Below are 17,413 nucleotides of genomic sequence, written 5' to 3' on the forward strand. Positions count from 1 at the left end.
TGGTGTATTTCTCATCCTAAACATGCCATCGTGAAAGGATGAAAGTAGTAACAATTTTGTTGGGTGTTTTTAAAAAAAGTTTTTTAAAATAAATACTTAATGAGCCAAACTGAACAGAACAGGGTTATCACATAGGACTGAACATTCCCTCTTAAGGGTTTTTGCTTTGTTAAAAACAACGATGGCAGTATCCAGAAGAGAAATCCATCTTACACACAACTACTTCTATGCTATGCATAGCCACTTTTTAAAATGTACGTTTCATAGTGGCTTTTTATTTCATGATCTTTATTTCATAAAGTTCCTTGGTTTTAGTTTAATAAGGGTATTATTAAAAATGCACTACTATTATTCCATCTAGAAAATTAGATGCCATAACCAAATGCAATGAATTGTGACGCTACAGTTTATATGTGGTCATTTTTAACCCCTTCAAATGAATGTTTTGTTTGTTTGTTTGTTAATGAAATAACTGCTTAACCTATTTAAACATTAAGTGGCTCTACCAATAACAAGCAGGAGAAAAAGACAGTCAGTCCAGGTTTAGAGAAAACCTAAACAAAAGTCCTTCTTACATTTTCTTTTCTAGCTCAGTTCTGACAATTCCAGGAGAAATGTAACTCCTTCCAGATTAAGAAGGCAGATTAAGAGGGCAATAAACAAGAGAGGTGAAGTGCACTGTGTGTAATAAACACATATGCATTACTGGCTGGGTGACAAGCATTTTCATGGTAAGTTGTGCACAAGTGACTTTATCATCAATGCTGAGTTGCATTGGGACAGTTGTGCCTTAGCTTTAGGCCACAGAAGGTGGATTTGTCTTGCGAGACTCAGGAACAGCTCAGGAACCAGACTCAGGAACAGCGCAGAAATTAGACTCAGGAACAGCTCAGGAATTAGACTCAGGAAGACCTTCTATGCACAGGCCATAGACATATGAACAACCACCACTGACACAAGAATTCTATCTATCCATTACACACACACACACACACACACACACGCACACACACACACACACACACACACACACACATACACTTGTTGCTGCTGAATTGTGGACTGTATTTTCACACTAGGGACAGAACATTTTACAGATAGAATAGACAGAACATGGATTTTTTTCATCAGTACATTCACTGAACACTTTACATGTATTAATCCACTACGTAGTGTCTTAATACATGCTTAATGTACACATACATAATACTTACATAACATATCTTCTCATATATACATAGTACATTCATATACTGTCCTACAGGATGCTAATCAGACTTCAAAATGGGATCCGTGTATAGCCAAAATGGCTTTTTTTTCTCCATGCAGATGGGCAAAATGACTTTCAGCGAAATTAAGGTGCACTAGAGTGTGTCATTTGCGGCAGCAATCCCCCTCCTCACAATGCACACAATAGAACCCATTCTGTCTGCTTAAGCTACACGGTCTTACCAGTCCAGCTAGCCAGCATGCACCTCACTTCCTGCTTGTACAGTCCTGAGAATCCATAAGCCGAGAGATTCCCTCTGAATCACCCTGCTCAGTCCTGCTGGCCCTAATGATTTGATGGGACCCATTGTTTCTTGGCAGTGAGGCCCAAGGGACGATTTTAACTGTCACACCTAGTGCTCAGTGAGTGCAGTGCTGGGTGTGGTGCGAAGAAGCATTCAAAGAAGCAGAGCAGAGAACAGAACAGGACAGGACAGAGAGGACAGAACAGGACAGGACAGAGCAGGACAGAACAGAGAGGACAGAGCAGGACAGGGCAGAGAGGACAGAGCAGGACAGGGCAGAGAGGACAGAGCAGAGAGGACAGAGCAGGACAGAACAGAGAGGACAGAGCAGGACAGAGCAGGGAGGACAGAGCAGGACAGAACAGAGAGGACAGAGCAGGACAGAGCAGAGAGGACAGAGCAGGACAGAACAGAGAGGACAGGGCAGGACAGAGCAGAGAGGACAGAGCAGGACAGAACAGAGAGGACAGAGCAGAGAGGACAGAGCAGGACAGAGCAGAGAGGACAGAGCAGGACAGAGCAGGACAGAGCAGAGAGGACAGAGCAGGACAGGGCAGAGAGGACAGAGCAGAGAGGACAGAGCAGAGAGGACAGAGCAGGGCAGAGCAGAGAGGACAGAGCAGGGCAGAGCAGAGAGGACAGAGCAGGGCAGAGCAGGACAGAACAGAGCAGGACAGAGCAGAGAGGACAGAGCAGGACAGAACAGAGCAGGACAGAGCAGAGAGGACAGAGCAGGACAGAGCAGAGAGGACAGAGCAGGACAGAGCAGGATAGAGCAGAGAGGACAGAGCAGGACAGGACAGAGAGGACAGAGCAGGACAGAACAGAGAGGACAGAGCAGGACAGAGCAGGGCAGGGCAGAAATTGACTGATTCAACCTTGAAAACCCCATTTTTACGGAACTAGCTGACAAGTACTAAGCAGACTGAAGGACATATATGCAGTATTTATGATTTATTTGGCAAAACTAAGGTATGTTGTCTTAGCAAACTATGCTAACACAGAAAGTACACCAACCCTAAATATATATCTCACTTAGTTTTCTCTGCAGTACATTTGGTATTAATGTCTTAGATGGCTCAAAATCAGATTATATTCAGTAGGCTTTGACAAAGAAAAAAACCCCACAGCAATCTGTATGTTGTCCTGTGTCCAGTCCTGTGTGTGGGAGAGGTACAGTCCAGCTGTGTTTAGGTTACAAAACTGGATTGCTGTGTGTTTTGATAATGCGTTAGACATCATGGTGAGAGTGTGTCTGTCCATGTGAGTTCTTTCTTGATAAAACATTGTTCATCTCCTTTCAAGCTTCCAAGTGCGTGAACTTTTTTGTAATGAATAACATAATGATTTAATGCCATTTTTATTATTTGCAGATAAAAACATGGTCAGATTTATGACCTGAGAGGTTTCCATTTACAAATAGAATTACTAACATATTTACAAATTCTTACAACTTCCACTTGTTTTGTACCATCTTCCATACTCTTCTTTAAACTCATGTGATTCCTATATTTCATATCTTACTTCCTAATTCACTTGTCCCTGTCCTATTGCACACGTAATTCCAGCAGTACCCAATAGGTGACAGTGTCACTTCCAGAAACTAAGCAGGTCCTCCAAGGGCCATTAATATCATTTACCATGAAAGAGTCTATTCATACAATACTATGCTCTTAACTACGAAATCTGAAGTAAATATCTTTGTTTTAAGAGCACACCGATAGGTGTAAATAGCTAACAATTCAGAGGGTGTTGGTCCAAATGTTAGCACTACTTGGGCTCTCGGTCCCTATGTTAGCACTACTTGGGCTCTCAGTCCCTATGTTAGCACTACTTGGGCTCTCAGTCCCTATGTTAGCACTACTTGGGCTCTCGGTCCCTATGTTAGCACTACTTGGGCTCTCGGTCCCTATGTTAGCACTACTTGGGCTCTCAGTCCCTATGTTAGCACTACTTGGGCTCTCAGTCTCTATGTTAGCACTACCCGGGCTCTCGGTCCCTATGTTAGCACTACTTGGGCTCTCAGTCCCTATGTTAGCACTACTTGGGCTCTCGGTCCCTATGTTAGCACTACTTGGGCTCTCAGTCCCTATGTTAGCACTACCCGGGCTCTCGGTCCCTATGTTAGCACTACCCGGGCTCTCGGTCCCTATGTTAGCACTACTTGGGCTCTCGGTCCCTATGTTAGCACTAAGCGCACAGCTGGCTGCTGTGCCCTCGTCTGGTTCTGGCCTTATCTCTCATCATCCACATAACAGAATGTATATATATATATAACAGAATTAACATACATACATGATATATTCTGTTTTGATGTATACATATCATAACACCCATTCCCTGATACAGCAGGTGGCTGCAGCCTCACCTCCTGCCAAAGTATGCATCCAGCTGTCGGACAGCGGACGCTAAAGAGGGCAGAGGATTGGGCATCGTTATGGTGAGAGTGACCCCCCCCTCCCCTTTCATATGCCTGATAGATTTCATGCCTGCAAGAAATAGAACAATAAAAGCGAACAAACTGCATGTGTAAGTGACTAACATGAACTCGCTAGATACACTGCCGGTCTTACTCAAGCTAACGTAAGCTATCCTAGCTACGTTTTGTGCTCAGTTTAAACGATGCAATGTGATATCTGCTCAATTAAAAAGCAAAAGAGCATACTTGAGGCAGGGAGCTGTGAACTAAAGCAATTACGCATTTGGTGCTAAGGGAGATTGATGCAAAGCAGGCATTAAACCAGAATAAACAAATACAATGCTGGCTTGTTTGTGCAAACAGGTTTTGCTGTGAGGGAGGTTGACCAGGGCATGGAATTTATTCCAGCCGTAGACAGAGAGAGCTATAGCGGAAATCAGCAGGTATACCATACATAGGCTGGGAAAGTAGGCGGTGCGCTCAGCAAAGGGTTAAGAAGTGGGAAGTGATTGGGGAAATGAACTGGGGTGGCAGGTCACTGAAAACAAACAGTAACAAAAACAACAATGACAATTAATGGGAAGCAGGTGAACGAGAGTTATAGAGAACGACAGAGAGAGAGAGAGAGGAGAGAGAGAGAGAGAGAGAGAGAGAGCGAGGGGAGAGAGAGAGAGAGTGGGGGGAGAGAGAGAGAGAGAGAGAGAGAGAGGGGGGAGAGAGAGAGAGAGGGGTGAGAGAGAGAGAGAGAGGAGAGAGAGAGAGAGAGAGAGAGAGAGAGAGTGAGAGCGGGGAGAGAGAGAGAGCGAGTGAGAGGCGAGCGGGTGAGTGTGAGGGAGAGGGGAGAGAGAGAGAGAGGGGAGAGAGAGAGAGAGAGAGGAGAGAGAGAGAGAGAGAGAGAGAGAGAGAGAGAGGAGAGAGAGAGAGAGAGAGAGGGGAGAGAGAGAGAGAGGAGAGAGAGAGAGAGAGAGAGGGGAGAGAGAGAGAGAGAGAGGAGAGAGAGAGAGAGAGAGGAGAGAGAGAGAGGGGAGAGAGAGAGAGAGAGAGAGAGGAGAGAGAGAGAGAGAGAGAGAGGAGAGAGAGAGAGAGAGAGAGAGGAGAGAGAGAGAGAGAGAGAGAGAGAGAGGAGAGAGAGAGAGAGAGAGAGAGAGAGAGACAAAACGTCAGAAAAAGAGTCGAAAAAAAAGGCGGCCATGATCCCATCTGTCCAAAATTAAGCACACTGCCTTGAGCCTACGGACATGCCCACGTGCGCTTGCACAATCATACGTGAGCTGTAGACTCTCAGCAATGCACAGACCCAGAAATATATTGTAAGCAGTTCAGAGAGAAATAACTAGAGAATTGCACATATGTTTAGTCCTCGGGGCTATCATGTTCTTCCTGCACATCACTCATACCATCACTTTTCTCAGTGAAGCACTGGTGCTAAACACAAAGCATAAACATACAGCATATCTGTATTAAATGAGCTCATCTTCCCCGTAATTCCTGTAATCCTTTTGCCCATTTGTCTAATATCAAATCACCTTTAAGGGCCGATTGTTTCTGACACTTGAGTGGGGGCCACAGCGGGGCGTAATCCAGATGGCTTTAAGCCTGTTAAGTGAAGGCTGGGAGGGGCTGACTGTGAAGCGTGGCTTGAAGCGGACTCTCAGCCGGAGGACCTCCACGTCTCCTCAACTCCCACGGGACACATACAAGTCAGCCTAACACAAACCATGCCGTCAACCTCCCATCACCCCTGACCTCAATGAAAGTGGATGTTATTGGCTCAAATGAGTCCAGTGTGGGCATCTGGATTGTGTTGGAGGCTGGTAGGATGGAGAACCCAGTGTTCAGCCAGCTGCTTATGACCTTCGTTAAGCTCTGTGACATTATTACACACAGTGCATTGCCATACCCATAACATGACCCAGAAGAAAAGTCTTTATGGCGATATTTCTGCCCATTGTAGAAAGCATTCTATGAGTGTGTTGTGGCTTGGCCAGCATCAGTAGTGTAGACCTTGGCGTAAAATTATGGTTTGATTGTGTGTGTGTGTCTGTGCGTGTGCATGTACTTGTGGGTTTGCACATGTGTGTATGTGGATATGGGCCAGGGCTCTACTTAAGGTCTCTCTCATGGCTCATCTGATGTTAAACAACAATTAGAGGAGGTGTCTGTCCACAGTCTGTACTTACACTACACACTGCAACACAGCCACTGTGCATTGTTCCTGTTCTACTGTCAAAATTACTTCATAGCCCCACCAAACAACACAATTTCAAAAGGCAGTCAAGCTTACTAAGGTAAGAAGCAGACATTACCTAGCCAGTTCTGAGGGTTTTCTTTTCCTATAACTTAACAGCATACCCCACCCTACATTACAGGCATCTGTGGTGCTGATCCTGGACAGCTAGTTAGAACCCACAGCTGCCTCCCCTTGCTTGACCATTCCGATAGCCTTGACCAGAGGGATGGGCCCAGTTATCGGGGCAGCACACACAGGCTGCATACCGCATCCTGAGAACTGGCAGGGTGAAGTACAGGTGGGGAGGATCGTTCAGTGCAGCAGCAGACATGTCTTACCTCCATGCTTCAGGTCAGGAACCTTTCTCCTGTTTACCTAGCTAGATTTATTAGCCCTCCAATTGGCGACATTATAACTAGCACACACTGGCTCCTATTATTGCCTCCTGTTTGCCGTAAACACTGTGGAGAGATGGCACGGTCTTTATATCTCTAGGTTGGTGAGACTGCTATGTTTCTTCTGATACCAGGAAAAGACGCCTTTTATCTGGTACATGTGAATGGACCATAAATCTGACCTGAGACCAGTTTCAAGCTTGTGTGATAGGTCTGTCAGGCTGGAGGGACGACAGTGCTGAGGTATTCTCAGAACAGGCACAGAGCGCTGGGAACAGCTACAATTCAGGCAGCGTGGGTCCTACACTACCTCTTCTCACCCCTGCTGTCACAGAGTGACAGAGTGGCTGCGGAGCAGAGGCATGGAGAGAGAGAGAGCAAGAACCAGAATGATCCAGAATGATCCAGAATGACCCAGAATGGTCCAGAAGACCTGGCCATGGAGTGATGGATATGCATCATGCCCTTCATAATGATGGAAATAAAGACTGAAGCTTTAAACAAAACAAACATTACACCATAGATATCAAACTCATGTTCTTGTGTATAGATGGTAGTAGGTAAGTTTTGTGAGTTTAGATATCTAAACAAGCAAATAAGCACAAATTTCAGAAAGATCCCCGGGATACATAGAAATCATTCTGTGAGGTAGGACACACAGGGATTTAGTTTTTTTCCCAGAGGTAATTTAATTAATCTACTAAAACTGTTTAAACAGTCAAGTAACAGATCATTAATCACAGACTGGATGTGCATTTGTGCCTGTTATGTGCCAGGAATGTGATTGGCTTGGCTGGCATCAGTAGTGTAGATGGGGTAAAATTATTGTTTGTTTGTGTGTGTGTGTGTGTTCACTAATTTGCACATTCACTGTAGTGTCAGCTGTGGTTAGGGTTGGTGGTCCTCAATAATATGTGTCTCTCTTAACACTTCTCTGTCTCTCTTCTCCCAACACATCTCTTTCTCCCAATTACATCTCCAACCCTCTCCTGAGAAACACCCAAAACAAGCCCACATTACCATTCTAACACCTAAAAACATCTTATGAAAAATGTTAAATTACTTGCTATAAATTACTCAAAGTCCATACATATAATAGGCTCTCAGTTTAGTCATCTGAGAATCTAACTTACATCAACCTCATCAACAGAAGTTAAGGGCTGTTCTTCACCATATCAGATCGACAATACACTTGAAGATACCATACATTTGAAGGGAGTTTGTAGTTGAGTGTGTGAAAACTCCTACCCACAATGTTTGTCCTCGCATTTTAGTGTGAACTAGACTCTTGCTCTCAAACCTGAGAAACTCCTTTGTAGGCCTGACACAGACTTCTGCATCTCTCTCTCTCTCTCTGTACCACCGCTCTGTGCTCTGGTCATGTAACACCTGCTCTTCTGATCCTGTCAAACACTGTGTAATAGTTGGTGCTTTACACACTAAGCAGCATGTTGAGGTGACTAGGGTTAAAGACCCTGTTAATGACTACAAGTAACAAGCTGCTAGATGGATTTCTGCTGAAAAGAGTCCCCATTTGGCAAAAGCAGTATGATGGTAAAATGCTGAGTTAGAAAGCAAATGATTTATGTATTAGAAGACCTAAACATTTTTCAAAACTTTAAAATGTGCAAATGTTTCAAATGTATGACTTTTAAAATGGTCCAGACCTGGTCAATTATTTTTTAAGCTGAAAGTATAAAGACATTTATTTTTGGTTACAGAATTTAAAATTAGGGCTAGCTTTAGACTTAGAGAAATCTTATCATATAGGTATTTAGATTTATATAATAAATATGTGCCATATGTATGACCTAATGTCCTGAGAAGATATAAATACATGAACAAATGTGTGTGTGTGTGTTTGTGTGTGTGTGTGTGTGTGTGTGTGTGTGTGTGTGTGTGTGTGTGTGTGTGTGTGTGTGTGTGTGTGCATTTATCAGTTAAGTTCTACTTACCCTGCTGCCTTTTAATGGGATACAGGGACATCCACCCGAACTACAGTCCCGCCCGGCACAGGGCTCATGAGTCTTTGTCCCCTACAGAAAGAGCGAGACAGAGAGAGAGAGAGAGAGAGAGAGAGAGAGAGAGAGAGAGAGAGAGAGAGTAAGGGGGAGTGGGGGGCAGTGGAAAGAGAGAGAAAGATTAAAACCAGTTCCCTCTGGCAGGTAACAGAAGCTCCTCCACAGTCTGTGCAAATGGCTTCCTATAAGTCCACAAACATCTGCCCACAGTAAACCGCAAAAGTAGACACGCACTGTCCCAGACAATTATTGACAATTATGACTTACGTTAGAGAATGTTTTACATAATACACATATATATTCAAAATAAAAGGTATAAAGGTAAGACTTACAGCGGGGAAAAAGATCACAGGTGTGGGTGTATGCTCAGAGACCTATGTTTTTCTTAACCCACATACACAGGCATGTGTTGATGAATACACAGTTGCATGGACAGGCTGTGCCACACATGCACACACACAAACCAAGGCATAACTGCTCACAGATGCCAACAGTAACAGCTGCCTGGTATTTTGCATAAAATGCATGACAGATTAATCTGCTACTTTTCCCTCTGGGCGTGACAAGAGATCACAGAGTTGACATTGGCAGGAATGATACAGGTGACACTCTGTTGTAATAGCCTGTGGTGCAGAGGGCATGCCAAAACATGCCCGTGGAAAAACCACAGCCACATCCACAGGCACCTCGTATCTTCCCCACAGTGATGATCCTTACTGCCATGAGTGCCTCATCAATATAATTATTTATCAATGACCCAGAACACCTCTTGCCAGTAAGACAATGGCCTATCCCTCCCTGATCTACATATTCAGACATACTCACTCACAGGCTTCATTGATTTGGTCTTAATTCCCAAATCACCACCATGCTTCACCGTACACAAGACAGTGTAAACATTTTCAGACATAAATGACCAAAACGTGAAAATCTGTTAGATCACATACTGAGCCAGCAATCATCACAAATGTTCTAAACTCACTTACCTGTTTCTACAATAGTCTACTATAATAAACTGCAACAATAGTATATTATATGTTGAGATACTACTTTTTGTGTCGGTTGTAAAAAGCATACTGAAATCATGTGGTAAGAAGGGTACTGATTCTAAACAGTGCAGCAAACGCACGAGTATGTAGTTGTTTTATATCAACCAGTATTAAGGGAGCACAGTCTGCAGATGCAGGCATATGAATTTAGGAGTTTAGGGCCAGCCGCAGGGTCAGAGGCCAGAGAGGGAGCGTTTCAATGCGATTACAGGGATGAAAGGGTATGTGGAAAGGGTGTGATCTGGCGTGATAGGGTCTGGGGCTTGGGGAAGAAGAGAGCAGAAGAGACAGTGGCCTTGGGGTGCAGCGGGAGAGTCAAATAACAACCCCACCCTGCAGTGCTAAAAGAATAATTAAGGCCTGGTTTAACCCACACTACAAAGGCTATGTGTGGGTGAGAGTGTGTGTGGAGTTGATGAAAGTCTTAGTGTGAAGTCTGTCTCTACTTGGTCACCAGTTCAATGGTAAATGTCACAGGATGAAACAAACTACAAATTCACAACCTAGTGCCCCTCAGAGTAAAGGAGATATGGGTTAGACAGTCCTTTTCACATTTGATCTGCTGTGTGGCTCTAATCGCCCTGACAGAAGCAGGTCGAGAGAGAGCGAGAGGGAGGGCAAGACAGAAAGTGTGTGTAGTGAGACGTGTATATGTGTGCATGCACGACAGCACAACATTGAAACAGAAAGGTGTGTGTACATCACAAGCTATCACAAAATGGTCACATGGGCAACATGTCATTATCTTACAGTCACCCCGCCAAATAAGGGTAGTTTACAGTGAAGAAGAAATTAAACAAGAGAAAGGGAGAGAACAGAAGACCTCAGGGAACCATCACCCCAGAGTGGCATGTTGGCACATAGTTGGCAGTGAGCACATGTGAACTAGAATACCCTCGGTGCACCCCAGCAAGAGAGGGGGAGATTGGGGGTGGTGGAAGAGGCATCCTGGGGTGAGGGGTTCTGAGGGGGTAGGGGAGGAGGCGCAGGGGAGGGAGGGTAGGGGAGGAGGCGCAGGGGAAGGAGGTGCTGCACACAGCAGAAAAAAATACATCTACACACGTCACCATAGGCTTCTCCTTTTTCCGTGCTTTTCACGGTGAAAAACAGCCTTAAGCCCCTGAAGCCTGGAAGCTTGTACATGCATGTTGCAGTGTGTCTGCATGTGTTTCAAATGGCACTCGTAATCCTCTTCACCTTTACCCCAGTAGTGTATGCATAAAATGTATGGATCACACACCCCTTTTCACTTCTAAAATCCTTTGGGAACAGCATTAAATCTGCTGCATCATTAACATTTTCAGTAGCTTCTCTAGCTGACTTCATCAGGGTAGAACCAGCACAAATGTGTACAAATCTGTATAAATGTCTACAAATGTGTTGAAATGTCTACAAATGTGTATAAAGTTGCAACTTCATCCAGATGGGCTTTTCCAAAATCACTAGTTTAACAGGTGTCCTGAGCTTTGACGTAACAAATTCCACAGACTGACCTATGTAAGCCTGGTCGCGTGTGCGCACAAACACACACTCTCACACACACAGCTGACCTGCTGTGTCCCCACCTACTCGGGGGAGATTTATCTTGCTAAGTGCGGCTCACACCTCTTCCTTTCGACCTGCAGCATCCGCCGCTGCCGTCAATCTCCATGAGTGACAGGAAAGACGATGGAGGGGAAAAGGGAGGGAGATGGAGGGGAAAGTGCACCACCCCTTTTTCAACAGCCCATCTGACCAAGAGCTTATCGACGGTCTATCAACAAGGAGCAGGAATACAGAGAGTTAACTGTGCTATGATGTCAGGCAGGCAAACCTCCTGATGATGGCTCAGGGTCCACCTGCATGGTGCTAAGCAAATGCTCACCAAGGCCACCTGTCTGTCTGTCTGTAGCCTTTTGCACTGTCCTGTAAGACTGATAGCAACGGTGCGAGAAGTTAGTGCAAACATGCTTTCTAGCAGCTGAAGTCGTTGTCGAGGAGCTCTGTGGTCTTGTGGAGATGAGTAAACGTAAGGACTGCCGAGCTAGTCGTGACGATACCTAACAACGCATCTCACCCCCTACCCAGGAGCCTGTGGAGCAGCTCAACAAAGTTCTGGACACAGCAAAACAAACAAACAAACAAACAAACAAACAAACAACAAAAACACCAGGGCTGACTGCTAAACGTGAAGCATTTTTCTCCGACATTCAGATTTTCTTGCTGTTTTATTCACGCCATCCTGCAGATGGGTGTCCACAGCTATGACCCAAAAGGTAACATTTGGTTACAGAGCTGCCTGTAGCCGTGTTCCGGTGACCTGTGGCCATGCATGTGGGCCTCGCTAACAGCTGTGTTTGAACTCTCCATGCACAGTTTACTGTGAGCTGAGTGGGTTCAAGCACCTTCCCTGTTCCCCTCCCAGGAGGGCTGCCTCTCTTGCTGTCTGGGGTGCACTGTAAACAAGACCACCCATAGGCAAAGCGGTGTCTGCCCATCAGCATACGCGTGCGTGAGATAGCATCAGTCAAGCTCTGGCACTAAACAAGCTGACAGCAAGTCCTTTTATCAGATGATCTGATGCACATCAGTTCACTTTGTGAGAGTGTGCAATGGCCAAACATTAAACATGGACACACTGTGAGAGAGTCTATGGAACTCAGAGTCAGAGTCCATTAAGAGATTTATGCCATGATTTACTATAGGTCTGCTCATGTAAAAACTGGACAATACTTGCAAAAACTGTCCACACTGACAGGGTCTACAGGGGTTTGCCTGCTTCAAAATGGCAAAATAGCACATTCTGTCTCTGTGTTTGCCTGAATGAATATCCAGATTGGGGGGATTTCAACAAGCTGACCAGAATCAATAATAGTATTTAAATTATTCTTATTAAAGAACAAAGGATCGCACACATTAAAAAGACAAACCAGAGCAAACAAAATTCGTCTGCCACAATTACTCTCTCTAAACAGATCTACTGAACCTCCCTTGAAAAATTCCAGCTCTCTAAAGTACCAAGTGCAAGAATTGTATGACACATCAAAAGAAAAAAAGAAAAAAGAAGAAAAAAAAGCACATTTAAATGAAGAGGTTTATGGTGTTCCAAGAATGACTGTAACAGCATGCATGCTCCCACTCCACTGTTGACAAAGTACACAGCTGCAGATGGATCTTAGAACTTGTGGACTATCCTCATCGAAAGACTCTCATTTCAGCCAGGAAGAAAAGGCAGAACTTGATCCCAGGGCAATCATGCAAAAGTTTCCTTACTGGACCAAATGCTGCTCATTCTTTACCACCTCAATGGAGAAATCCAGAAATATTAGCAGTTTACTGCCTTGACCGTTGACGGTGCTGCCTCAGTCATTCAGAGGGTCATGCAAGGAACCCTGATCAGGAATGCGTGGGCCAAATTGAGCGCAGTGGCCCGTCAAACAGGGGCTTCTCATCCAGACTGATATCTCACAAAAGCAGAGTAATAAACTCACACGAATACTGACCCTCAAGTCCTTCAGGTACACCCATATATGTCAATGATGACTTCTATATCTACTTTAAAGATTGCCACATTTTGCGTTCACTGTCTTCACTTCTGCAGAAAGCTCAGTCAGCATAGATTGGTTGCTCACAATATCGTCGCTCAGAGATGTAACACGATGTTCCAGTTCTTACATAGTTGGGCCATGTGCATCTACAGGGAGCTGGATATGTGAGATAGCACTCAGACTCCTGCCTCACGGATGCAATGTCCAATTTAAGTGTCAATCTTTGAGTGAATTTTATCATAAATGTCTGCTTTCAATGTTTTCAATGTGTTAGCAGAATCGCTTCTCTGAGACTTGTGACACAATAGTGATTGAAAAACACGGAAAAAGAAAATCCAAAGGCAGGGCTTTGTTTGGGGTGCATGGGTCTGTAAAGAGACATTGGTGAAGTCATCATGGCTACAGCCTAAAATGTATCTGGGCTTCTGAGTGTGTGTGTGAAAATTTATAGTGCGGAATGATTAATTATTGTGTTAGAGGGGTTTTACATACTATGTGTCCGTGTGTGCATGCACATAAATGAGAGAGTATTTTATCCATATAAAGACTCGAAGAAATAATTCATTTAATTTCCATTTCTATACTCCAGAAAATCTACTATAGGCAAGGAATATTTTTATCCTGATATAACTGACTGTCATTATAGTTTGATCACAAAGTTACCTGCTACCATTCCTTCCTTTGTGATCTCTTTTCCTGATAGTAAGCAGTTTTCTTCATCTGTCCGGTATTTCCTTGGGAACTGCTTATTAATTCCACACTTAGTGCCTTGGAGTTCTCTTACGTCGTTCATTGTGAGCTCAATTTGTTTGTAATGTTCAGCTTTGGTGACAATGGTAGCTGTTGTTTGTTTTGGGATTTTGTTTTTCCTTCTAAGTGGTGTGCTTGGTGGAATGTTATAGTTGAGACTAATTCAGTGATATGTTGACTCTATTAACTGTAAAGTCCTTTAAAAGATTTTCTGTATTTCATAATGTACTTTCCTAAATGCCAGAGAAAATGATGTTAAATCTCATGTTGAGCTTGTTTTCTTTTACAACTGATGGTAGTTGACATGTGAAATTGCCAGTGGAATGTTGTAGCTCAAGACTCCAGTGACTGGCGAAACCATGCATGAAACACCAGTTGTACTCATCCCAAGTCCGAGAAGCTCTGCATATCACTGGTGGTTTGCAGTGTGAGCCACCACATGGCGGCCTCCTTTCCCAGGTATGCTTCCACCCACTGTTTCCCTCAACGTGGTCCGGGAAGCTCACATGCCACTGACAGTTGCTCTTTTTCGGATGCTGCCGGAGGTATCCTGGCACACCTGCTCCACACATGGACAATCTAGATAGCACCAATCCGCGAGGATGCCAGAGAGCACTCCATCAAGCGTTCCAACATGGCCGGTGCATTATAAAGCCTGAAATCCATCACTGTGCCTGACATAAGCATCTTCTCTTTGGCATCTGGAGTGAGTGCCACTTGCCAGTACCCGCACTGCAGCTCCAGGGAGCCGAGGCTAAGATGATCCGAGGTGTCCTCGATGTGTGGGAGTGGGTATGAGTGGGGATTTGTAACAGCACTGAGCCACCGACAGTCCGTGCAGAAACACCAGCTATAATCCTGGCACTGCCAGGCGCTGACCCACTCCAGGGTCCAGTGGCAGACGCAACAGTCTTTTTCAAAATGAAGATTACTTGTGTTAATTAATAGGCCTACAATTGGGACTGAAGCATAGTTAGGCTAATGTCTTTTGCATGGTTTCTGCTCATTGTGACGATAGGACTATGAGAGGAGAAAACCAGAGTCTGGCAGTATGGCAGATTATTCTAAACAGTGTCAAGACCAAAATACATCTTATGATGTATTAAGTAACTCAATTTTTTCATTTTACCCACAGCGCTGACATTATTTATTTATTAATTTATTGTACTTAACCCTGTAGCTCTTAAATACACTTATTTGTCTGTTCAACCATTACCTCTAATTCTGTCATCATAAACAATAATATAGTTTCCAGTAGATTGTTAATTTCCAATAGATCTCTTGAGATCTCAGCATGGCTACTGATAACATGTAGCACATTGGTTAACCTCATTTAATATTGCCTTTGCACATGTCAACACAAGTTTTCATTGTAAATCATCCACAAGAAATCCACAAATTACACCGATAAACTGTAATTTACTGGACTAATTTATTTGGGATCTTATTTAATCAGTGCCCAGAGGCCTTATCAAATGAATATTTAACCTAAAACAAACATCTACACATCACAGAGGTAAATATACACTGTGTGCACAATTATTAGGCAAGTTGTATTTTTGAGGATTCGTTTTATTATTGAACAACTTCAGTGCTCACAGTCAATCCAAAATGTTAATAAACCTCAAACCTGAATATATAAGAAAGTAAAAGTGAGGTTTTGGCTTTCTTAGGAGAATATCTATGTGAGTATAATTATTGGGCAACTATTAGTGTGCAGAATTGTTATGCAACTAAATGAAAAATGGAAATTTTCCCATCTCACTTGTTTATTTTCATCTGTTAAAGTGAGAATAATAAACAAACAACTCAACATTTACAAATAAACATTTCTGACATAAAAAACCAGTGACCTATATAGCCACTTTTCTTTTCAATAACAGTCATAAGCCTTCCATTCATGGAGTCTGTCAGTTTCTTAACCTGTTGATGAGCAACTTTTTGTGGAGCAGCAACCACACATTGGAAAATATGCATAAAAATTATGATATGATAATAACCCAGTGTATTTAATAGACTAAGCGAAGAAAACAAACTATTCAAGAAAATGTGCATTAAACAAAGTTCTCCATGCAGCTTCCTGAGTCAATACTTTTGAATAGTTGTATGACAGTGAATAAATATTTTGATATGCACGCAGACACAGACACATACTCAGAGAGTGATTATGTCCCAATAAAATCTGATGCTGTGACACATTCACAGTTGGTGAATGCTGGAAGCCGGTGCATGAAAAGACAGAGATAATATTAAATCATGGTATTTACCTGTACTTCTGTCTCATATGCAGAGGAATTCTGGAGGCTGCCACAGGCTAACTTAATCATAAGTGAGAGTCTGAGCATGCTCAGTGCGGGAGGGGGGATGGGTTTGAAACATGCTCTACTTTGGCAAGCCCAAGCACCTGCATACCTCAGGCCAGTGATCTGGCATGCCTGACCTACTCTTTCTGTTTTTGTGTTTTTGTGTGTGTGTGTGTGTGTGTGTGTGTGTGTGTGTGTGTGTGTGTGTGTGTGTGTGGTATTCTGGTCAAGTCATTTTAATTTACCACTAAATCAAGTTTTCAGTTACTGATATTATAACATTGCTCTAAGCAATGCTGGTATCACAGCAGGTAGCAGGTTAACTCTCTAACACATTACAATATTTCTTCTTTTGTGCTGTGAGTGTCTTAATCAGTCTAGTACAGATGACTACTCTGGGTGATCGGACAAGCATAAATATTTTGGGAAAAAACATAAGCATCATCACATCAAAGGGTCACCAAAGTGTTTAATATATCATAAACCATGTTACAGTGACAATACGTAACTATATAATATTTTTCTAGGTGTTGTGCACTTATAGTGTTAGCTACGTGGAGCAGAGCTGTCAGCTTTGCCTTTGCTATGACACCCACCCTGAAAAGACTCCCAGAATAGCGCACCCATGGCACTGGAACTGCCAGTCAGAAGAGCGATCATGACCTCAGCGTAACCAGGCTAAGAATCCTCCCCTGTCCTGGGCTCTTGACTCTGCTGGCATTCTTAAATTTAGCTCTGCTAGCCAGTGATCATGGAGCCATCCAACCTCCATCACAGTGTCAGAATACAAGCTTCCTGTTCCCAAGGCTAGAAGATGCCACAATGAGCTATCAACACATGCACAAGTAGATTCATCTTTTGCCAAAAATAATGGGTCAATATTTTCACTTGTCTTGAAAATATAAACACACAAATGATTCAGAAATTCTGTCCTCTGGTATCTGAGATAACTAGAAAGTTTTGGAATTCCAACAAGAATATGTGTGCGGTTAAAGCTGGCAGACAAGCAGACAAGCAGACAGATCAGGCCACGCCTTAGCCTGGTGAAACAGAGCAATTACTTAAACATTCTTTGCATTAATACCCAATTCCAGATAGCATCTTGTGAGTCAACACAAGCTCCAGCCCCATTTGACCATAAACTAGTTTGGCCTATTTATGTCTGATGACTAGGTCAGTGAGGGTTAATATGCCGGACTTGTCCG

General features: G+C 43.5%; 1 protein-coding gene across 2 annotated transcripts in view; it reads right to left on the reverse strand.

Moving 5' to 3' along the window:
- col4a6 (collagen, type IV, alpha 6) overlaps positions 1-17,413 on the reverse strand; it is an 84,823-nt gene that overhangs the window by 38,024 nt on the left and 29,386 nt on the right. For both annotated transcript variants that reach the window (XM_027008734.2, XM_027008733.2), the window contains exon 4: positions 8,514-8,594. In XM_027008734.2, coding sequence (XP_026864535.2) covers positions 8,514-8,594 — 81 coding nt within the window. The remainder of the gene's footprint in view (positions 1-8,513; positions 8,595-17,413) is intronic.

Source organism: Electrophorus electricus, chromosome 19 (assembly GCF_013358815.1).
Source record: "Electrophorus electricus isolate fEleEle1 chromosome 19, fEleEle1.pri, whole genome shotgun sequence".
In the NCBI taxonomy this organism is placed as follows: Eukaryota; Metazoa; Chordata; class Actinopteri; order Gymnotiformes; family Gymnotidae; genus Electrophorus; species Electrophorus electricus.